A 22,766-nucleotide genomic window follows, 5' to 3' on the forward strand; every position below is an offset into this window, starting at 1 on the left:
TCAATATACAACAATACTAACATGTACACACACACACACACACGCCACCTTATGCCACCATTATTGGGATGATACAAAATATACACAAACAAAGTGAACTCAAGTGAGGTGTGAATGGTCAGTGTGAATCCATTCACTCCTGTGTCCTGATCCTCTGGTCTGATTGGTTGGTTTGCAGACAGGCTGTTAGGCAGAGCCAGCCCATTGGTGGGGGACGGTGGGCAGGTAGGTAGGGGTTTATGCTGATTGGTCGCTTGGCATGGAAAGTAAATGCTCAGCATGGCATGGTGCCCAGTGCCCACCCATGTCACCTGGTCAATGCCCACCTATCTAACACACCACGCCTCTAACCCCAGGAAACTGTTTGTGTGGGTCTTGACTCTTGTCCCTCTGTCTATGTGAGAGACTGCAAGCTTTGTTTCTCTATCTGCAGATCCGTGTGTGTGTGGGTGAAGGTGTCCGTACATGTCTGAGACTGTCTGACTTCCGGCTGTCTGTGATTTTGTCTGTGACTGACAGTCTGTCTGAATGCAATTCTTATCTATATTGTATGATGTGAGGGGTGTTTGTGTGTCTTGTCTATATGGATTTGGTGTGTGTATGTGTGGAATCTGTGGATACATCACCTCTTCCTTTCCTCCATCTGTGCTGCTCTCTGGCTGGGTTGTAGTGAGATCCGTGTGTGTGGGTGAAGGTGTCTTATTAACACAGGGACACCACTCCCCACTATTCACAGTTTCCTAAACCTATTACTCTCCCCCTACAGGACGATTGAAACTGTTTGTCTGAAGGCTCTAATGGATTCAGAATGAAACCAGAAGCTGATCCAGTCAGCCATTGGGCCATCTGAACAGGAGGGTGTTAACCAGCACCTTGACCCACCAATAGAAACTCTCTGCTTTGGAATCCACTATCAGCCCTGTCTCCTTCTGCTGATCTCACTCAGCCAATGGGTGAGAGCAACTGGAGTAGGCAAATTATCAGATCTGACCGATCGAACGGTGACATTTTAATTTGAGCTATTTGAACAGCAGAGGGATGAAGAGGGGGATATGAACTTTGACCCTCGTGGAAGGCCGCCTCATGCTGCACAGCGAGACTCGGTCCCAATGCTCTAAAATAGCCTCCAGTTCTCCTTTTCTTCATTACCACTGATAGCTGAAAGGAATCGATAGGTGTTCATTTTAGCCAGGACTGTTGTACAGCCCCCCATATCTTAACTACGTGCCCTCGTCTATACCCCTGAAGGAACACAACACACCAGACTTCCACACCTGACTAGGGGCCAAATGGGAGGAGCACCTGAGAGTAACACAGGCCCGTGTCCTAAAAACAACTCTCATAAAGAAACCCTTTACTCCTCACAGCCCAGAACAACTCCACCCCACCTTTCACTCCGTCCCCTTTGACCCTTCAACTGAGCCTGTGATCTATTCTCCCATTGGCCACCCCTCACCATAATGCCACACCCACACCCCTAGTGCTAACCAGTCCCATCATCCACTAACAGTATAGCCCTTCTAATCACAGTATTTCTGGGTAAAAATGCACTTTAAACAAGGCTGTTACCTTCTTGATGTGTTTTCTAACAATGCTCCAGTTACGGATTATGCTAATATGCATATACAGTATATATGTGTGTTTGAGATGTTTTTAATCCCTCAAGTCTCCTTTTGTTGTTTTTTTTTACAAGGGTTCCATCCTGGTCTCCTTCTCCCCCTCATCCAATCAGGGTACTCAACAGATATGGAGCTGGGCTTCTTTTGCCCAATAAGACGCAAGCGATAGAGACGTGAGTGCAGAGATCGGTTATCTTCCTGTGTAGCCGTTTGTGTTTTAGATTTCTCCAGGGCAATACAGAGCTGCCTCAGCACTGCATGGAAACGTTCATGTTGTCGTGTTTCTTGTACCGAGCGAATAAAGCTAGACCGACTCAAACTCCCTGACAGACAGGAAACGCCATTCCTGTTATTGGATGCTGCCGGTTGGAGTTGCCCAGAGGCACATTTCTAGGATCAGGTTATCCAATAGGGACACAACACAAAACTGACCCTAGATCCGCATCCAGGACAGCTTTATCCTACTCCATATGGCTGACCACAAGCAGCCAATGACAACAGATCGCCTCAAAGAACAGACACATATGTAGCTACAGACATTGCTGCCCCTGCGGGAGTGATTCAGCTTGTGAACTGTGTTTGAAAATGCATCCAGTGTAAATAGGAATGCTTAGTACATTTGATCAGCTGATCAGTCAATACAGATCGGCTAATCGGCCGTGTTTCTTCAACGTTAAACCAATGTTCCCTTCACTACCAGGATGTCCAAGGAACATTGAGGACACGCTGCATCATGTTAGTTGTTGATGGGTATCTGCTTGCTTTTGTTGTTGCTGCCGTAGGTTTCTACAGTCTTGTTTTTGTACACCCTTTTTAATAAACACTCAATACCAAATGGAACTCTACAGTCTTATGCCGTCTCTATAGAGCTCTGAGACCACAGGACAGATGTTTGTTGAAATATATAACCACTAAAGCAGCATATATTTCATCAGCGTTTACTAAACGGTAGGTTGTATTACACCTACTCAGAGACAATGCTCTTTGACCAACTGGTTCAGGATGGTTGCAGCCATAGCGTTGTATAGAGCAGGTGTACCCAAACTTTTCCCAAGCTGTCACCATGTCTATTTCTATGGCCACAAGCACTTCACACCCCTCTTGTTGCTTTTGAGAATTTTGCAGGTTTAAAGCTTCTTTCCTGCATTTCTACATAGTCATGGGGTGCAAAGTGTGTCTTGCAATTCTATACAGTTTGCGTGACAAAATTACAACAATGGGCTTAACTTAAAATAACTTTAGCTGACATTTCTGATAAGATAAATAGCTCAAGTATGTGGCAGGTAGCCCAGCGGTTAAGAGCATTGGGCCAGTCACTGATTCGAGTTCCTGAGCTGACTAGGTGAAAAAATCTGTCGGTGCTCTGGATAAATGTCTAACATGAAAAGAACTGATGCACTACCCAATTTTGAAATTGCACCTTGTGCATTCTACTATTACAACTTTCAAGACTAAGTTGAAAGCTGGATGCAGGTAGCGGTTTCTTCTCGTATGGAACCCAATTTGGTTAACAAAAAGATGAAACAACTATTTGATCAAATAAGCCATTACATGTAGGACACGTGGTATCCTGGCAATAATAAAAACCTGCCTATTCCTACTATTTCTCTTAACGCTAACCTTAAAAGCAATTTTTTTGTTTATGAATTACTGCGATATAGCCAATTGACTGGACACCATTGTTCACATGCATCTGCCCTATCATTGGCTAGAATGGTCCCACCTGATATTGCCTCTTCCCGAAGGAAAAAAAAAAGTCTGCCTTGTACTTGTAATTTTGGGCATCTGTAGTGCCTTTCAAACAGTACCACTGTCTGTTGGAGTGGAATTACACACATCTTAACAAGTGTTCCTTTCAGTTCCGTAAGTCTTGTTGCTGATCAATTCCAGAAACATGCCTTAAACAATACTTTATTTGAAAAACATGTTCTTTTAGTGTTAACTACTTTCAAAGAGTGCATCTAGAGTTGACATCTCAGGTACAGAATGTAGAAAAAGATTGAGAGAATATTTAAATAGAAATCAGAGTAAATTAGGCCGGGTTTCAATCCGATCGCAGTTTGAAATATGCAGCTTCTACTGTGAATAGAATCTCCTCGTGAACATTACCTTTAAAAGCCACAATCGGATTGAAACCCGGCCCTAGTCAGGTTTGTGTGTGTGTGGAATTAAAGTGTGTGCTCTCATGTCAAGGTTACAGAGAACATAATTACTCTTACACAGTCAAATACATACAGATTAAGGAATCATAAGTGCCCAGTGTTTAAATAGAGCTGCGCCCTGAAAACACACCTACTCAGTGAGCTCTAACATGGACTCCTTCTGGATGCAATGGGCACAGGACTCATATCCCACCCGGTTTCTGCGTCCATCCACACGCAGTGTGAATCTGTGATTGTCCCCTGATTTACCACTCAGATGGTTGAGAGAATACAGTCAGTCAGACTTGAGTCCTCACAGCACAGTGCTCAGCCATTTCGGGTCTGTGCATCTCCAGTTGCATAGTCGACTGTCAGTAGTCCAGTGGGGCCATGAGCAGCTGCAGCTCTTTGAAGGCGCTGCCGTGGCGTCCCACCTGGTCGGCCTTGTTCTTCACCACGTTGCTGAGGTTCTTCAGCTGCTTGTAGCATGCCTTGCACTTCTGGTGGCTGGGCTCAAACACAAAAACCATTAACACACAGTCTGCAATGGAAATGGCCTGCCTCACTGTGGCAGTATGAACTCTATCCAAATGTATCGGAGTCTTTCTGCAAGCAATTTGGAACGAATATGGAGCTAGAACCCTTAAGAACAATGGTTCTTTAGTGATGGGTTGCATAGTGTAACTCTCCAGGACCAGGATTAGTGACCGTTGCATTAAACGCACACTTTCAGATAGATGGTTAAAAGTTCAAGCCGGTTTAGGATTTCAAAAATGTGGTTGAAACTCACCGTTCCTCCCGTGTTATATCCACTCCAACAGAAGGGGGTGCTGTCAGCGTGTCCGAGATGAGAGGCCAGAAACGCTTCAGGATCAGCTTCAGAGAGGTGCAACCCGTCTGCACGTAACTGACCACACGGGGAGAGACGACGGGTTAATACACGTTTACACACACACACACGGATTTGTTATCGCTTTCGTCTCTGCTGTCTCACCTCTCATACTTGCTTTGCAGAAGCTCTTCAATCTGGGGCAGGATGGAGGTACACAGGTCCAGTTTCCATAGCGACCTGGGGGGGGGGGGGGGACAGGTCAATGTCACTTGAGGACAGTCAAGTACCAACACCAAGAGTATGTGTGTGGCCTCCTTAGCTAAATGTAGATCTGTTGTCGTGCACACGCGGTTCAACATCCACTCACGGTTTGAGGTTAACGATGTTGAGGATGTCCACGACGATAGAGAGATCCTTCATCGAGACGGCCGAGTCCAAGGAGGTCTGAAGACAGAGCAGCAACCACTAAAAAAAACACCTAGAGGCAGCCAGTAACGTTTCTCCATACTTCATGCCACAAACAGCTAATCAATCAAAAACTCATCGTCTGTCAAGGACGTTGTCCGAGTTTAACATGGAAAGTCAAGTCATTATTTATTTCAAGCGATGTTAATGTTGCATGAACCTTGAGCATCGGGTGTTGAGCAATGTTAATGGTGCCTCAGCGTTGTCTGTTAAGTGCCATACCTTAACATCCCCGCTGCCCCACACAGCTCTGATGGTGTCCAGGTTCTTGTGTCGGCTGGTGAGCATCACACACATGGTGTCGTGGCCCTTTCGGATCTGGGCCAGAGCCTCGTCATCACCCAGCACACTGGGCCGGTTGTTACGAGCAGGCTAGGAACAGAGATACCCAAACGTATAGAACCTGGTAAATACACACACCTGTTCGATCACACCCTAAACCTACATACATTTAGGGGTCAATTCCATTTCAATGCGCATATTTTTAAAAGCTGACCATCTTTTTTTTTTTATGCGTACACAACTAGGTGATTGGAGCATTTCTGAGTGGATTTAAAACTGTACCACTATGGTTTAATGTTGAGCTGATTTTACATGTGGATCAGTAACAGACGTGCATTCAGTTACTATTTGTGTTCCATTTCATTCTATACCCAGTTTATCTTATGGGGCTTGTGGTAGAGAAGAAGTCTGAAGTTAAAGACAGTGGAGATGTCAGAGGCTAATAATAGAACTGTACTATTCCACTGAGCTACTGGCGCCGGCAGCAGCTACCGGGGCATCATCCAAGTGGGTGCTACTTGTTGGCAGTGAACGAGTAGCTAGCTAGCGGTCTTTCTACCTACAAAGTCAAGTGGCTAAGCTATGGGATAGCTGTGAGGGCGGCAAGGTGCTCTCCTGAATCATTCCGGACACGTCTCCTGACCCACTATTCCCCGCTGGCCGTGACCGTCATGCTACTCCAGCCCTGTGACCGTGATTCTGCCTCCCACCACTCGATGCTACCAAAAGTAGCTGCTTCAGCTCCCATGCCGACTTCCTGACTTTGCTTCAGTAATTATTCTGGCTACTTGTATGCTTATGGATTTCAGTTTGTATTGAAGTCTATACGAGTGTAATAAAAACATTCATTTATATCCTAAATTCCATTGACATGACAATTCTAGATTGCAAACAATATTTTAATTTCATGACCTCACAAACAAATGTGCTGATTTGAAACAGTTCCATGGCGAATCTAAACCATAAGAATACATTTGAATGTATAGCAATCTTAGGTTGTTAGGCACCAACTCAGTTTTGGTGGCAACCAAGAATTTGTTCTTAATTGACTTGTCTAGTTAAATACATTCAAGACAACACGTGCGACCAGCATCTGCAAGACTGATAGATTTTTCTGGAACCAGCAATTTGACCAGTCTATACCATGGATGACACAGGAGCATCACTATCTTCCTGGGTACACTCCTCACACCGTAAGTAGTGTGAGGAGCACTGCGCAGATGGCAAGCCAGAATTTCTGGGAACGCGAGCAGTACTGGAGGTACGAGCTCAGAAACACAGCGATTATCCGCTAGCACAGCCAGCAACTCTGCCAGGCCAACTGGCACACAGAGGTGGAGCGCAGGGTTTACTTTTACAGTGTGGGAGTGAGAGAGACCCAAGGCAGACTACTCCTGCTGGCTCTCTGATGTCACTGATCAGAGGAGAAAGACTTGGGTGAGCGAAGAATGAGGGCCTCTACTGTGAATGGACCGTTGAAATAATAAATTATTTAGTACTATTAGAACTAAGTGATGACATTTTTTTTATTATTGATAAATACATTAGAAATTAACCATACAAATTTTGATGTGTCTTTGAGTGAAATTTCTCCATGGTAAATGAAACATGATTGTGTGTGATGCATGTATATACACACTCACAGGCAGGAAATCTCCCACGTTGAGTCCTATTGGTTCATTCCTGGTGGAGAGGATGACGCTGGGCTGGGGTTTGGCCTTCGCCATAGCAGGGGGGGGTGCGGGGGGGTGGTTAGAGGTCGGAGGTCGTGCGGTTACCACAGGGATGGGACGGGGCGCCGTGGCGGCCACGGTAGGCTCCACCCTCAGGACCGGAGTGGACAATCCCACGGGAAGGTTCAACAACAGGCCGGGCTGCAGTGACACACACACACTATAAACAACTAACTTATTTACTTAGAGAAACTCACACTGACAGAGGCAATCCCACATACACACAAGCATGACAAAAAACACAAATCAGTCACAATAGTACAGGTGTAGAGTACAAACCTGCTGTCTGTCAGTCATAGGAGTCATGAGCTCCACCAACCCTTGGTTAGCCCTCACCACAAAACTCTCTGAGAAAAAGAGAAAAAAAGAGAACTTGAATATGAGTGCCGGAGTCTGGTCAAGCGGACCCCACACGCACCTTGACGACGGGGTTTCGAGCCCCAGCTCGACCGACTGCGCCCTTCATTTCTTTATCCATCTCCCATTCTGTACTTCTATACAATACATAAATATTAAAATACAACAAAAAAAGAACTTGAATATGAAACTCAGGATAGCAACACATCTTATACACAACAGATCAATGTGATAGTTTTACCACAAATGTAATACTGCTCATACTAACAGCTTGGTAGAAGGGACTCACCATCTTCCAAGGGGGCAGGGAAGGGCTCACTCTTTGGGGGGGTGCGAGCTGGAAGGGGGAAACAAGGAGACTTTTAGTATGAAATTCAAGAATGATTAAGACACTGCTAGATGTTAATGTAGTAACACATGCATTCTGCTGTTAGTGTGAACACTGAATAGATAGCAATGAAACGTAAGATGTAATAGGAGTACAAAAAAATGCATGAAATGAAATGTATGCATTCACAACTAAGTCACTCTGGATAAGAGCGTCTGCTAAATGACTAAAATGTAAATAATGAGCCTACAGATGGCGCTCTTTGGCTGGAAGATCTCTTTGTAGTCCTCAGGGTTACGGATCTCGGCGGAGGACTCCTTCTCGTCCTCGCTACTGGGGCTCCTCCTCTCCCCCTCGGGACTGCGGCGGTCTGACTCAGAACTCTGCTTTACCCTGGAAGAGCACACCCCCAATTAGTCTGCTTATTGATACAACGGAAACTAACGGATGCTGTTTTGATGCAGTATTTGCTATAACATATGCCATTTAGCAACGTGCATACATTTTATATATGGGTGGTCCCTGGGAATGGAAGCCACCTGGCATTGCAAGCACCATGCTCTACCAACTAAGCTACAGACGACCACATGATTTGAACCGCTACGATTTTAAATCAACTCATAGGTGATTTTGTTGAAAACAGATACCATTAGCATATAGGGCACAAACGCTAAATCTGAGTTAAGTGTGCCCATCTCACGTTAGGGTTAAGATTCGCTCCATAGAAAGTAGAATAGCGGCGTTTGGAAGTGAGCAGTACCTCTGTGTGCTGCAGGTGGTCAGGGGTCTGTCGTAGTTGCGTCGCAGCGTGGATCCTTTCGGGGAGGGCTCCGTGAGCGGCTGGTCGTCCTGGATTACGCCTTGGATCACAGAGCCAGACTTCTTCACCCGCGTCAAATCCACCACGTAGGACGAAACATTAGTCAGATTGTGCGACACGCCAATCTTGGAGAGAGAGATGGGGGGGGGGGGGGGACAGTAGAGCAAAAAAAAAAACACAAGGGGTTGGGTAAAACTAACAGCAACAGTTCCAGTGACAGTAATAAATGTAAAATTGTCATGCTGATGCCACAGAATCCCTAATAGTCATTTAATAAGATCCCTATGGCTCACACACACGCACGGTTGCAGTAACACAGTAGTTACATAGTAACATTAAAAGAGTAACCCCCCCAAACACTAACTCTCACACTTGTCTTTTCCTACTAGCACCGACTTTGCGGAGGAAAAATGTACTTACAAATGACTGAAATGTGGTTGTCTCACCTAGCCATTTTAAGATGAATGCATTGACTAAGTCGTTCTGGATAAGTGTCCGCTAAATTACTCAAATGTAAAACATTTAAAAGTAAATGTCACGCTCACACACCAGCTGGTGGTTGCAGATAGCCAGGTCTGCCACCTTGCCCCAGCCCACTGACACCACATCAAAGCAGCGGTCGGGCTCCCAGCCATACACACGCAGGGAGTCCACAGCTCCACTATACAGACAGCAGCCATCCAGGTTAAAGGCCAGACACCTGGAGAGAGAAATGGGGGAGAGGAAAAAGGATGTAGGGGTAGTTTATATACAGTATAGTGTGTTAGTTGTATCTGAACTTCTAATATCGTGGTGTCCCGCCAACCACACTTGTTAATAGTGAAGGTAGCCCTCACCTGACTGGTCCCATCTCTCCCTCTGAAGAGCCAATCATCTTGAACTTTTCCAGATCCCACAGTTTGATGGTCCTGTAGGGAACAGACATACACTAAGGCATTCCGCTTTAGTAATGGAGTTGAAGCCATCGTAAGCAAATGTTCAGTTACCTCATACGAATTGATTTACAATATTTCACCCCGAGTGTGTGTGTGTGTGTGTGTGGATACCATACCTGTCAGAGCTGCCTGACGCTAGCAGATACTCGTTGGGGTGGAACTGGATGATGTTGATGGCTCCGGTGTGTGCTGTAAACTCTGTGATCATCTTCCCTGCAGTCAGGTCCCACAGCTAGGATACACAGGTCAAAGGGCAATATGAGTTCCTGACTGGCACAGCTAGGAATATTATGATGTTGCCCTTAAGAATCAGGTATGCTGATATCAGATCTGTGCCTATAGAAGGAGAACTTATATGCAGAGGGGTATAACTACAAAACAGGATTAATGAGTTAGCCAGCTGACTTTGATAAACAACCCGAAGTAACTATTGATTTTCGGGTTCATTAAGAAAGTTAAACTTAGATTTGTGTTTGATTCTTGAGTCAATTAAACCATGCCCATTTCAAGCTTATTTTTCCAAAAAGTTATTTCAGAATACTTAGGCAAGTTAGCTGGCTAACTCATTAATCCTCTGAACATACGGTTGAGAGTATACAATGGGTTCTGCAACCCTGTTCCTGGAGAGCTACCCTCCTGTAGGTTTTCACTCAAGACCCAGTTGTAACTAACCTGACTCAGCTGATCAACCAGCTAATTATTAGAATCAGTTGCGCCAGATTAGGGTTGGAGCAATAACCTACAGGAAGGTAGCTCTCCAGGAACTGGGTTGGAGAGCCCTGGTTTACAATCTGACTACAGTCATGTGAGATGAGAAACATGTGAAAGTAAGCTTCTGACAATATGTAGGTGGGTTCATGCCTTGATGGTGCTGTCATCACTAGCAGAGGCCAACCATTTCCCATCTGGACTGAAGGCCAGGCACCTCACGGCCTGAGTGTGACCCTGCACAAACACACACATTATGCCATATGAAATTGATAAGCACACATAATAATAGTGAAGGGGCTGGGTCAGTCCCCAGCCCCTCCCCCCCCAGGCCAGGGCAGACAAGACAGTGTTCACCGTCTCACTGTAATCCCTGGCTTAGTCCTGCTGCCAGACATAGACACACAGTATTAGTGCTGATTAGCAGACCCACTCCCACGGCCAACAAAACAAATCAGCCACTGACCAGCCAGCAGGCCAATCACAGAGAGTGAGAGGTGGGGGGCTACCTAACCACAAAAAAGCTTTAGTCGATAATTAACCTTGGTGCTCTTCAGTTGGGTATGAATTACACACGAGTGCAAGTCTTACCTTGTACCTGAACACACAGCCCTTTCTCCGTACATCCCACAGCTGAAAGAGAAAAAAAAATCTGTTTAAGCACAGGTATCACATAACAATCCACATACAGTACCAGTCAAAAGTTTGGACACTACTCATTCAAGGATTTTTCTTTATTTCACCATTTTCTACATTGTAGGATCTAAATCAGCACTAATACTGTGTGTGCAAAGCTGTCATCAAGGCAAAGGGTGGCTACTTTGAAGAATTTCAAATATAAAATATATTTTGTATAAAATATATTTGTTTAACACTTTTTTGGTTACTACATGAATCCATGTGTGTTATTTCATAGTTTTGATGTCTTCACTATTATTCTTCAATGTACAAAATAGTAAAAAGAAAGAAAAACCATGTAATGAGCAGGTGTGTCCAAACTTTTGACTGGTACTCTACATAGTAGAGCTCTTAACAACACTCACTAACGCAGCACACATACACACCTTGATGTTGGTGTCCATGGAACCAGATGCCAGGTATTCCCCAAACGGGTGGAAGTCCAAGCTGCAGATATTGGCCTTGTGTCCCATTAGAGTTCTTAGGACTGGGATAAAATAACAAAAATATTGTTATGGCATTCTCAGAACAACTGGTAGCCTAGGTCTAGTTGACTCTAGTAGAAACATATCCACATCTCACACGCCTAACCTCTCCATACACAATATAGGAGAAATGCAGTCTCACTCTTTGCAGCCTCCAGGTCCCATACGCGCAGTGATCCGGACTGTGAGCCAGCCACCACCTGCTCCTCAGAGTTATTAAACTTTACACACTCCACTGGGTTATTATGGCCTGTCAGACTCTGAGAAAGAGACAGGGAGAGAGGGAAAGAGAAAGGGAAAGAGAGGTGGAAATAAGAGTTTGTGACAGGCAGCATTCACCAGAAATAAGCAGAGATCAAACTGTACACACACACACACTTCTTCCCTAATGGTCTAACTAGTCTGTACCATGATGCAGTTGGGTTTGCTGACTGCCCAAATGTTGACTCGGCAGTCCTCTCCCCCAGTGGCTAGCAGACGACCGGAGTTCTTCCCCAGGGCCAGACACACCACATTACTGGAGTGGGCTACAATCTCCTCTGGAACAGAAAATGATGCACAACACACCATGATTAATCTCTGGGTCAATTAAACGAATACAATTGTGGGCCTGAATTAGGGTCTTGAAAGGGTTAGTGAAATGGAGACTCGACTCACGCAATCTCCATGATGTTTTGGTGGTGTTGGCCACAGCCATGGTGATTCTTGAGCGTCCAACACTCAACGGAGCGTTGTTATTATTCACACAGAGCTAGCTGGTTCAGGTGTGTTGACTGTATGATGAGACCGTTAGCTTCTCTCCAATGAAGGAACAAGAGGCAAAGGGAAAATACTTTGTATGACAAATTGTTGATGGTGGCACAACTTCTTCGCTTCATGCCCCCTGTCGGCTTCTCTTGAAGCTGAGGGAGGATTATTAGAAGCTAGATAGTCGAATATACGCTGTTGGCGTTAGCAAACTGGTTCGCTAGCTAGTTAGCAGGCTTAGTTAACTAGCGGGCTATGTACTGTTATCTTAAACAAAACAAACAAAGTAACAATTTATTTCAGGCTGCAATTTGGGCAAATGTCAAAGTCATGCAAATTCTAATAACTGTTAGTTAGTTAACGTAACTAGTAAACGCTTTTTAGATGGTTAAACAGTTACGTTTAACTTTATTAACTAACCAGTTAGCTAAATTAGCATAACTCGCTAACGTTAACGGCTCAATTAGCTAGCTACTGTACAGTAGTTACCTAATTAGATTGCTCGTCCTGGGCAGGGCAAAATATAATACAGAACATACCTGCATTTTAAGCTAATTGCCAGTAGAATATCTCTAGCTATGTTTGGTGAAACGAGAATGGTTAAGACCAGAATCACTAGCTAGTTGATGCCAACTACGAATCTGGTTTTTGTCTGGCTCCTTCAGTCCTTGTTGATGTCATGTTTGTGTGGCTGTTTGCTATGGAACGCCGACACCATTCCACACTTGCAGTTTAGAAACTGGGCTTTGCGATGAGATCACTTATTCACTTCCGGGTGTCTGAGGTTCAAGGAACACACTCAGGGTTGCCATGACAAGGTAAAATGTATATTCCAATGACTACCCAAGACCCGCACACAAAGCCTGAAATCTAGAACCATTTTTTTCAGCAGCAAGAGAAGAGTTTTTCCCATAACGTTATCGAGCAAATTAAGAAAGAATATCGACGTAACTTGTAACGGCGAAAGAAGACAAATTCAGTTTTCCATCAAAATAATAATTATTGCCAACTAAGGTGACTAATAAAGGATTTTGTATATGTCGCAAGAGAAAATATAATTCGCCCTTATTTTATACTCGCCACATCGTTTTCCAACAATGGATGTCGATTTAACTAGTTTCATTGTAAATAAATCCCTTATGCGCATGTGCATAACTATAGCTAAATCCAACAGGAGAGTTTGAGGGATGAAAGTTGGACAAAGGATCTCGAACTCTGTGCAAGAAACACTTGGATAACCTTCAAAAGAATGTTAGGCTATTTTCTGGAAATTGTGCCATTATTGCATGGCTGATGTTAAGACTACAAACCATTAAAAATGACCAATTAGCAAAATTTCAATAGGCATAGGCTAGGCCTACTAAACTCTGGGTTTATGGTTGTAATTCCATTTTGCCATGGCTTGGTTAGATAGATCCAGGTAGCCTATAGCCCCTGATAGCCTACAGTAGCCTAGGCACGATGTAAAATGAACGATTTGGCAGTTTGCTCAATTCAAATTGACAGACTAATTTATTTAACATGAATAGCGAGGTGATTTCTAGGTAAGAAGGGCTTATGTTGCCCAATAGCCTGCTGGAATAGGCTACTGAGGATGGGGGTCGTAATTTAAATCACTAATAATTACATTTAAATAATATATTAATTATATGGATATTACCTGAATAGGCCTATGCTTGTCAACAACAGCCAGGGTAATTTTTTTTACCTGTAGCCTAATCTGACTAACTGTTACCTTCAATATAATGCATTCTAACAGCTGATGCAAATGTGATAGAACTGTGACCATGATCACACTTGATAACTTCCAATTTAATTAACTAAACATGGCCATTAATAATAGCATAATAACACAACTCTACAACAACAAATGCATTGTATCAAATGGTAGGCTACAGTAGCCTCCATAGAAATGAATAGGTTACTTAATGGCCAACAGATGTATCCAGGGGCGCAACTTTGGTTTTAGAAGTGGGGGGGACATAAAATATATATATATATATTTTATCCAGTCGGATAAACACGTCAAATAGCCTACCCGATTGCTCGGAGGTGTCCGCATGGCCCTAAAGCACACCTTTGCCTCATTTTGTATCACATTCCAATGATAAAACTGGGAGGGACAAAAATGCAATTTCAGAATGTGGCCCCGTCCCCAGTGAAATTTGCACCCCTGGAAGTATCACTCTCCACATTCAATGTCAGTTTCATTGTGGCCTTTTCCCCATATCAGAAGCACACGAGGGAGTTCCATAACTTCCATTTACAATTTCCACCCGCGCAGCACTCCAGACCCAAGAACTGAGGATTCGTATTATGCGCTCTAGAGCGCCTAGTCGTTTCCCTGTGCATTGTCGCCTTATTTTTTGATGCACATCAGTTCTAGCGCATTAGTATGTTTTATGGAAAGAGGGTTGGAAATATATTTCTCCATAATGACAAATCTAAATAGCCTACCTACAACTGGTAAAGATTTGTCATGACTCTCCTGTCACTCAAGTGACTCAGCTGCAGCCTCAGGCTCAACATACACACAACCCTCCGGCCCTCCCCACCACTCAAGCAGCAACAGGCTGCCTCACTACCTGATAGGCAGCAGTAGCAGGTCACAGTGAAATATATTTTTTTAAGAAAAATGCCTTGACGGCCCTGGTGCAATTTAGAAGTAGCCCAAAAACCTGCAATCCGCGACCAATACATTTTCACCCGCTACATGGTTTTCAAAGTAATTTTTGTAGCAGGTTAGGATAGCATTTTCGCAAATTCTAACCCTGTTCAGTTTCCTAACCTGCTACAAAAATGCAACTTCAATATCGAAGTGGCGTTAAGAGTGTTTCCCTGAAGTTCAGACCAGGTTCCTATTCAAACTCTGAACAGAGGAAGAGGTCCATAGAAATACAGGGATTGTGCAAAAATGTTTACAATCTCTTTTTGAATTGGAAGCATTGTGAAGCAAGCTCCATTAAAGCGGCAATCTGCCATTGAAACAATAAGAGGACAACCCACCTGTTTCGGTAAAAAGCTGAGGGATGGAGCTGGAGAAATGTAACCACTCTCAAATTCAAAGACAGAGCTATGGATGCAAAGACTGACCATCCATGATATCAAAATTATAGTTTTAACCATGCTTTGAGGCTATATAGTTTGTTCACAAACATTGGCGTAAAACAAAGTTATATTTTGGGTTCAAATGTGGTACAGCAGTTGAACTAAGTTTATGAGGCATTTATAAGTTATATTCTTCAAGAATCAATAGATACACATAATTCATTTAAGAGTCTGAAAATGGATGTAGCAACTGCCTTTAAGGTCACGTGACCATAAAAGTCCCCCGAATATTAAAACGTTAACGTTTTACAATAAGTTTGATTTAAAAATCGTGAAAAGGTTACTTTAATATACATTTATTGAAAACAAACAATACACTTGTTGACAAACAAATGACAGGTTATTGTTTATATACTGAAATCAATTTAATAATATGTACATTAAGACTTTGTAGCAATAGTATCTAGGCTTACATACAGTACCAGCCAAACGTTGACACACCTATTCATTCCAGGGTTTTTCTGTATTTATACATTGTAGAATAATAGTGAAAACATCAAAACTGTGAAATAACACACATGGAATCATGTAGTTGTAACCGATGTGAAATGGCTAGTTAGTTAGCGGTGGTGCGCGGCCGCGGCTTTTGTGGCGCGATGGGTAACGATGCTTCGTGGGGTGTCAGTTGTTGATGTGTGCAAGGGTCCCTGGTTCGAGCCCGGGTTGGGGCGAAGAGAGGGACAGAACCTACACTGTTACATAGTAACCCCAAAAAAGTGTTAAATCAAAATATATTTTATATTTGAGATTCTTCACAGTAGCCACCCTTTGCCTTGATGACAGCTTTGCACACGCTTGGCATTCTCTCAACCAGCTTCATGAGGTAGTCACCTGGAATGCATTTCAATTAACAGGTGTTATTTTCATTTGTGGAATTTCTTTCCTTCTTAATGTGTTTGAGCCAATCAGTTGTGTTGTGACAAGGTAGGGGGATATACAGAAGATAGCCCTATTTGGTAAAATACCAAGAACAGCTCAAATAAGCAAAGCGAAATGACAGTCCATCATTACTTTAAGACATGAATGGCAGTCAACACAGAACATTGCAAGAACTTTGAAAGTTTCTTCAAGTGCAGTCGCAAAAACCATCAAGCGCTATGATGAAACTGGCTCTCATGAGGACCACCACTGGACAGGAAGACCCAGTTACCTCTGCTGCAGAGGATAAGCTCATTAGAGTTAACTGCACCTCAGATTACAGCCCAAATAAAAGCTTCACCGTGTTCAATTAACAGACATCTCAACATCAACTGTTCAGAGGAGACTGCGTAAAAGCAGGCCTTCATGGTCCAATTGCTGCAAAGAAACCACTACTAAAAGGACACCCATAATAAGAAGAGACTTGCTTAGGCCAAGAAACAAGAGCAATGGACATTAGACGGGTCAGATGACCTGGCCTCCACAATCACCCGACCTCAACCCAATTGAGATGGTTTGGGATGAGTTGGCCCACAGAGTGAAGGAAAAGCAGCCAACAAGTGCTCAACATATGTGGGAACTCCTTCAAGACTGTTGGAAAAGCATTCCTCGTGAAGCTGGTTGAGAGAATGCCAACATGTGCAAAGCTGTCAAGGCAAAGGGTGGCTACTTTGAAGAATATAGAATATGTTAATGTGTTTAACACTTTTTGGGTTACTACATGAATCCATGTGTATTTCATAGTTTGTCTTCACTAGTTTGTCTTCACTATTATTCTACAATGTAGAAAACAGTAAAAATAAAGAAAAACCCTGGAATGAGTAGGTGTGTCCAAACTTTTGACTGGTACTGTGTTGGCTGATTATAAAAAGGCAGACATTTCTGAAGAGATCAACCACCCCTGCTTTGACATGCTTACATTGTATAGGCATATTGATCACACAAGTTGCTGCCAACTAACTACGAGTGCCTCAATATATACTTCCATTTCATTTGTGTATTATTCAAATATGATTTTGGCAAAGCCAGAGCAGCAGTCATAGGTCATAGTCCCATTCCTAGCACCTTGCCTATGCTCATCAATGACTCAGGCAATAACTCACTCACTGGGGAAGCATTAGCCACAGGAAGCTGTTTTCTACAATCTACCCTCCATCACTTTGAGCATCTGCGATGACAGTTCTATCATTTCTGCAAAAGGAAGTGATGACACAGCCTGGGTCATTCAGTTGAGAGATATGGAGATGGTGTGAAATCCAGTATTTTGATGGATACCCCTTGACTTATTCCACATTTTGTGGTGTTACAACTGGAATTCAAGATGGAACAAATCTATTTAATCCCTCTCATCCACCTACTGTACACACAATACCCCAGAATGACAAAGTGAAAACATGTTTAGACATTTTTGCAAATGCATTGAAAATGAAATATTCATACTCCTGGGTCAATACTTTGTAGAAGCACCTTTGGCAGCGATTACAACTGTGAGTATTTCTGGGTAAGTCTCTAAGAGCTTTCCCTACCTGGATCGTGCAACATTTACCCACTATTCTTTTTTAAAAATTATTCTTAAAGCTCTGTCAAATTCTTGTTGATAATTGCTAGACATTCGACAACCGTTTTCAGGTACTGCCATAGATGTTCAAGTAGATTTAAGTCAAAACTAACTCGGCCACTCAGGAACATTCACGGTCTTCTTGGTAAGCAACTCCAGTGTAGATTTGGCCTTGTGTTTCAGATTATTATCCTGCTGAAAGGTGAATTCATCTCCCAGTCTCTGGTGGAAAGCAGACTGAACCAGGTTCTCCTCAAGGATTTTGCCTTTGCTTAGCTACATTCCATTCCCAAACACAACACATTGAATTTATTTAGGACAAAAAATGTAATTGCTCTGCCACATTATTTGCATTATTACTTTAGTGCCTTGTTGCAAACATGTTTTAGAATATTTTGTTCTGTACAGGCTTCCTTCTTTTCACTGTCAATTTGGTTATTATTGTGGAGTAACTACAATGTTGTAAACATTTGGCCTACAACAAATAGCCGCCCTTCTTTGCGAGGCATTGGAAAACCTCCCTGGTCTTTGTGGGTGAATCTGTGTTTGAAATTCACTGCTTGACTGAGGGACCTTATAGATAATTGTATATGTGGGGTACAGAGATGCAAGGTAGTCTTCCTAAAATCATGTTAAACACTATTATTGCCCACAGAATGAGTCCATGCAACTTATTTGGACTTGCCATAACAAAGGGGTTGAATAATTATCCTAATTTGTAAAAAATAAAAAATAATTCCATGTTGACATTATGGGATATCATGTGTAGGCCATTGACAAAATCTCTATTTAATCTATTTTAAATTCAGGCTGTATCAACAAAAATGTGGAAAAAGTCAGAGGGTCTGAATACCTTCTGAAGGCACTACATTTCCTATTGCTTATTTATGCTGTGAAGAAATGCACTTGAAATGTTAAAATGTACGTACACGATTGTTATTGTTTATAATCAAATCATTTTTAAGCATTGTGAAGGATGGGAGCAATAACGATGATTAGGGTCGAGATACATTGTCTAAATCCGCTATCAGATTGTGTCATTTATACTGAACAAAAATATAAAAACGCAACATGCAACCATTTCAAAGATTTTACTGAGTTACAGTTCATATAAGGAAATCAGTCAACTGAAATAAATTAGGCCCTAATCTTTGGATTTCACATGACCGGGAATAGATATGCATCTGTTGGTCCCAGATACCTTAAAAAAAAAATGTAGGGGAGTGGATCAGAAAACCAGTCAGTATCTGGTGTGACCACCATTTGCCTCATGCAGCGCGGCACATCTTCTTCGCATAGAGTTGATCAGGCTGTTGATTGTGGCCTGTGGAATGTTGTCCCACTCCTCTGCAATGGCTGTGCGAAGTTGCTAGATATTGGTGGAAACTGGAACACGCCATCGTACACGTCAATCCAGAGCATCCCAAACATGCTCAACGGGTGACATGTCTGGTGAGTATGCAGGCCATGGAAGAACTGGGACATTTTCAGCTTCCAGAAATTGTGTAGAGATCCTTGCAACATGGGGCCGTGCATTATCATGCTGAAACATGAGGTGATGGCAGTGGATGAATGGCATGACAATGGGCCTCAGGATCTCGTTACGGTATCTCTATGCATTCCAATTGAAATCGATAAAATGCAATTGTGTTTGTTGTCCGTAGCGCATGCCTGCCCATACCATAACCCCACCATGGGGCACTCTGTTCACAACGTTGACATCAGCAAATCGCTCACCCACATGAAGCCATACACGTGGTCTGCGGTTGTGAGGCCAATTGGACTTACTGCCAAATTCTCTAAAATGATGGAGGCATCTTATGGTAGAGAAATGAACATTCAATTCTATAGCAGCAGCTCTGGTGGACATTCCTGCAGTCGGCATGCCAATTGCATGCTCCCTCAAAACTTGAGACATCTGTGTGACAAAACTACACATTTTAGAGAGTGGCCTTTTATTGTCCCAAGCACAAGGTGCACCTGGGTAATGATCCTGCTGTTTAATCAGCTTCTTGATATGCCACACCTGTCAGGTGGATGGATTATATAAGCAAATGTTCACTGATAGGGATGTAAACAAATTTGTGCACAACACTTGAGAGAAATAAGCTTTTTGTGCATATGGAACATTTTTGGGATCTTTTATTTCAGCTCATGAAACATGGGACCAACACTTTACATGTTGCGTTGATATTTTTGTGCAGTGTAAAAGTCCTTTCCCGATTGAGCCAACATATGCAGCATTAACAGTGAATGTAGTCTCCGCGAGAACAATGCCTTTAAACTGTGCATTGCGGACAAAGAACAATCCGATTTAATTTTGACCTTCGTCACATATGCCCAATTCCAAATCAACACCTAGCACCTAACCCTATGCACTGCATGTAGATCTGAAATAAATATCTGTAAAAGTTAGGTAATAGTTCCCCCTTGGTCTAGATTAGCACCTAGGTGGTAGTGGCTAGTGGTCTATTTGGAATTGGGCATGAGCGTGTGATCTGATGAGCATAGTCTAAAATAAAAGGTCTGCCATAGGGTAAGATCACCACATCCTTTTCACTAGTTCAGATGAAATTGGTGTGATACATAGACCTAGATTATGAACAATCGGATGTAAACAAATTACAGGCCAAGGTATATGACAACATGTATTGGTGATGAGGTCATCAGCCCAACAAGGATGATTTCCTCTCCAGATGTGAAGAAAAAGGATAATGATAGAGGGGAGAGGAAGAATTGGAAGGATGGAGGGATAGGGAGAGAGGAAAACCAGATAACCCACAGGGTTCAGTTCAATTCTTTATCCATACCTGGACGTCTTTGTGCACACATCAAAAGTTCCTCCTGAAAAACTTAACTGTAGAGTTCCTGGCTGTACTTAGATTCATTCTGTGTATAGAAATACTACGGCAGTCTGCCAAGTTAGAATCTCTTCATCTGTCTGCGCTCCTGTCGTCTCTGCTTCTTCTCATTCACCTCCTCTGGGGCTGCACCAGGGGTCTCGGCCGAAAACCAGGGGCCTAGGAAGTTCACCCACAGCAGGAACATTGCTCGGGCCGGGGCCTGACACACACACAGATTGATTAAAAGCTCAATGAGGGCCATGAGAAAGGGAAAATAAACAACCAAAGAGAGAGCGTACAACAAGTATGGGATAAACTCTTACCAGCAGCCAAAGGTACCAGAAGTAGGAGGAGATGGTGCTGAGCACTTGTAATATGGCAGTTAGCAGGATAACATCCTTCAGATGCCTATAATGACAAAGAATCCATCATGACGCACCACACTGCCATTATAGCTTTGAGAGATGTACCCTTGAAGGGAGATAAAGGCACCATTGTTACAGGCATGTTGAACATGCTGTAATACCAATTCTCTCTCACACACACTGTATGTTCGCACACTCATGTTCACAGAAACAAACAGACTCCTGCAGTGTGAGCACTCACTCTGCCATCCCCTGCTCCATGTTCAGATCTATTCCACCGTCGAGCAGACTCCCATCCTCACCAAACACTGCTTGGGCCATGGCAGTCATGGAGCGGTAACTGCCCACATACACTGCCAGGGCAAAAACCAGCGCAAACTACACAGGTGGGAGAAGGAGATGGATGAAGGAAGAAGAGAGATAAGGGGGGAATGAGAGTGGGGGAGAGACCAAGAAGGGAGGAACGAGAGAGAAGGAGGAAAGAATAAAGTAGAGCGTTAGTAATCCCCAATCAGTCCCCGTTTCAGTTTTACTGCTCAACAGTAGAGGAGCCATCAATGTCGATAACATACAGATGAACTCACTCACCCATGTCCAAAACGTTGAAGAGCTATAGAAGACCAAGAGGTTTAACGCAGTGTATATCGCCTAGGAGAGAGACAAGTGTCAGGTGTTGTACTAGTCCCAATTCCCATTCAAAAGGTAACATTGAAAAGGAAGATGGTGTCTTACGTTGGCTCCCAAGATTACTCTGGTGTAGAACTTGAGTGTCCCCTCATTTTCCTCGTAGATTTGCTTCTTGCCTTTAGTGCCGACCTTACCTTTTGGCTGTGTGCATTATAAAGGTGGGCTATTAGTGTAGTCAACATTGCATGGACTTCAGAAGTAAGATAGCTTACCAGCAATTAACTAGCATCAATATGGAGACAGGATGTGTAGGGTTTGTTAACTAACGTTGGCTCAAACTAATTAATTTGCCTTGATACACATTAGTTTACCATTCTATTAAATTAATTAGCCAATAGGTTCACATAACTGAAGGTGAATTAGTTCATGTGGTGTTATAAAGCATAGGAGACTCGTTATCCTATGCCGTCAGCTTGTCTGCCCAACCTGAAACATAAGCAGATCAAAGATCCACCTACCGCCATTAGTTCCTCAACCCTGTGCTGCTGCTTCTTTCACGTACGCGAAGTAGGTCCTTTTTTGACATCGATTTGTACAGTATTGAGCAATTTGGATGGACTGTTATACCAAACACAGGCTTGAAGTTCAACTGTAACGAGATCTCAATGAAGGTAACACATCAGCGTTTAAGAATTACACTTCCGGCGCAGGTAAGACGTCACTAATTTAAATGTGTTTGAACTTTGTAAAATGACTTTGTTGCCATCTGGCGTCGTGAACGTGAATGCATTCAACTACAGTGGTTGTAGTTGTCGCACAATTTTTAAAAATAATTTACAAATATAACAATTGGCCGACTCAACCAGAACCATTTTGACAGTCATGCCTGACAATAACTATATAGATTCAAAATAAAACATAAGAAAATCAACCATATAAACCTGCTTCAAATATGGGGCCATGTAGATGGTGTTCATGAGATCAGCTCCAACCCATACCAGCAGTGTGCAGTGGAAGAGCAGTTCACTGGGCTCCTTTCCTGAAGAGTTCAGTATTACTGCACTCTGTCCTGTTAGGTTAGGTCTGACTGGTTCGAAAGTGTATTTCCATATATTCACCACTTGAGGTCACCAACTCATAAGACAATCTTTGAATAATCACATTTTGATGAAGCCACGACACTGTACTGAGAAAAAAATGGGACCATGTAAAATGAG

At 43.1% G+C, this 22,766-nt stretch overlaps 3 protein-coding genes across 12 annotated transcripts in view; 1 reads left to right on the forward strand and 2 right to left on the reverse strand.

Moving 5' to 3' along the window:
• Nucleotides 1-2,459, forward strand: part of LOC106587071 (kinesin-like protein KIFC3) — a 79,340-nt gene extending 76,881 nt beyond the window's left edge. For 7 of the 8 annotated variants that reach the window (XM_014174986.3, XM_014174980.3, XM_014174983.3 and 4 more), the window contains 2 exons: nt 179-225; nt 767-2,459. In XM_014174986.3, coding sequence (XP_014030461.1) covers nt 179-225; nt 767-775 — 56 coding nt within the window. In that variant the 3' untranslated portion in view covers nt 776-2,459. The remainder of the gene's footprint in view (nt 1-178; nt 226-766) is intronic. The other variant, XM_014174982.3, reaches the window with a different exon arrangement.
• A 1,055-nt stretch (nt 2,460-3,514) lies between these two features.
• LOC106587072 (katanin p80 WD40 repeat-containing subunit B1) lies at nt 3,515-13,011 on the reverse strand. Of its 3 annotated transcripts, none has more exons than XM_014174993.3 (20): nt 12,620-13,011; nt 12,041-12,176; nt 11,792-11,922; nt 11,526-11,643; nt 11,285-11,385; nt 10,812-10,853; nt 10,374-10,457; nt 9,629-9,744; nt 9,414-9,485; nt 9,127-9,277; nt 8,518-8,702; nt 8,008-8,150; nt 7,719-7,766; nt 7,352-7,419; nt 6,983-7,213; nt 5,280-5,429; nt 4,960-5,036; nt 4,755-4,829; nt 4,551-4,667; nt 3,515-4,267 (listed from the first exon to the last, which is right to left on the reverse strand). In XM_014174993.3, exons 2-20 carry the CDS (start codon nt 12,078-12,080, stop codon nt 4,132-4,134), a joined length of 2,085 nt encoding a protein of 694 aa, XP_014030468.3. In that variant the 5' UTR covers nt 12,081-12,176; nt 12,620-13,011; the 3' UTR covers nt 3,515-4,131. The 3 variants fall into 3 exon arrangements, with proteins under 3 accessions (XP_014030468.3, XP_082825478.1, XP_082825479.1); XM_082969352.1 differs by having other exon boundaries at nt 12,670-13,009; XM_082969353.1 differs by lacking the exon at nt 12,620-13,011 and having other exon boundaries at nt 12,041-12,610.
• A 2,507-nt stretch (nt 13,012-15,518) lies between these two features.
• LOC106587073 (transmembrane protein 208) lies at nt 15,519-22,247 on the reverse strand. Its single transcript, XM_014174995.3, has 6 exons — nt 22,068-22,247; nt 21,655-21,750; nt 21,511-21,570; nt 21,164-21,300; nt 20,881-20,965; nt 15,519-20,777 (listed from the first exon to the last, which is right to left on the reverse strand). The coding sequence occupies exons 1-6, from the start codon at nt 22,071-22,073 to the stop codon at nt 20,637-20,639; spliced, it is 525 nt and encodes a 174-aa protein (XP_014030470.1). The 5' UTR covers nt 22,074-22,247; the 3' UTR covers nt 15,519-20,636.
• Between the last annotated feature and the right edge of the window lie 519 nt (nt 22,248-22,766).

This window comes from Salmo salar, chromosome 26, assembly GCF_965601325.2.
Source record: "Salmo salar chromosome 26, fSalSal1, whole genome shotgun sequence".
NCBI classification, from domain to species: domain Eukaryota; kingdom Metazoa; phylum Chordata; class Actinopteri; order Salmoniformes; family Salmonidae; genus Salmo; species Salmo salar.

What these genes read in the sequence shown, in the direction of transcription:
- LOC106587073 (XM_014174995.3), bottom strand. An exon ending in GAGTAATCTTGGGAGCCAAC is followed by an intron (nt 21,571 to 21,654) that starts GTAAGACACCAT and finishes TCTCTCTCCTAG; the next exon opens with GCGATATACACTGCGTTAAA. An exon ending in ATGGAGCAGGGGATGGCAGA is followed by an intron (nt 20,966 to 21,163) that starts GTGAGTGCTCAC and finishes TTGTCATTATAG; the next exon opens with GCATCTGAAGGATGTTATCC.
- LOC106587072 (XM_014174993.3), bottom strand. Translation starts at nt 12,080, where the DNA reads ATGGCTGTGGCCAACACCACCAAAACATCATGGAGATTGC. An exon ending in GCGTCAGGCAGCTCTGACAG is followed by an intron (nt 9,486 to 9,628) that starts GTATGGTATCCA and finishes TGTTCCCTACAG; the next exon opens with GACCATCAAACTGTGGGATC. An exon ending in CCCTGCCCCCTTGGAAGATG is followed by an intron (nt 7,420 to 7,718) that starts GTGAGTCCCTTC and finishes TCTTTTTCTCAG; the next exon opens with AGAGTTTTGTGGTGAGGGCT.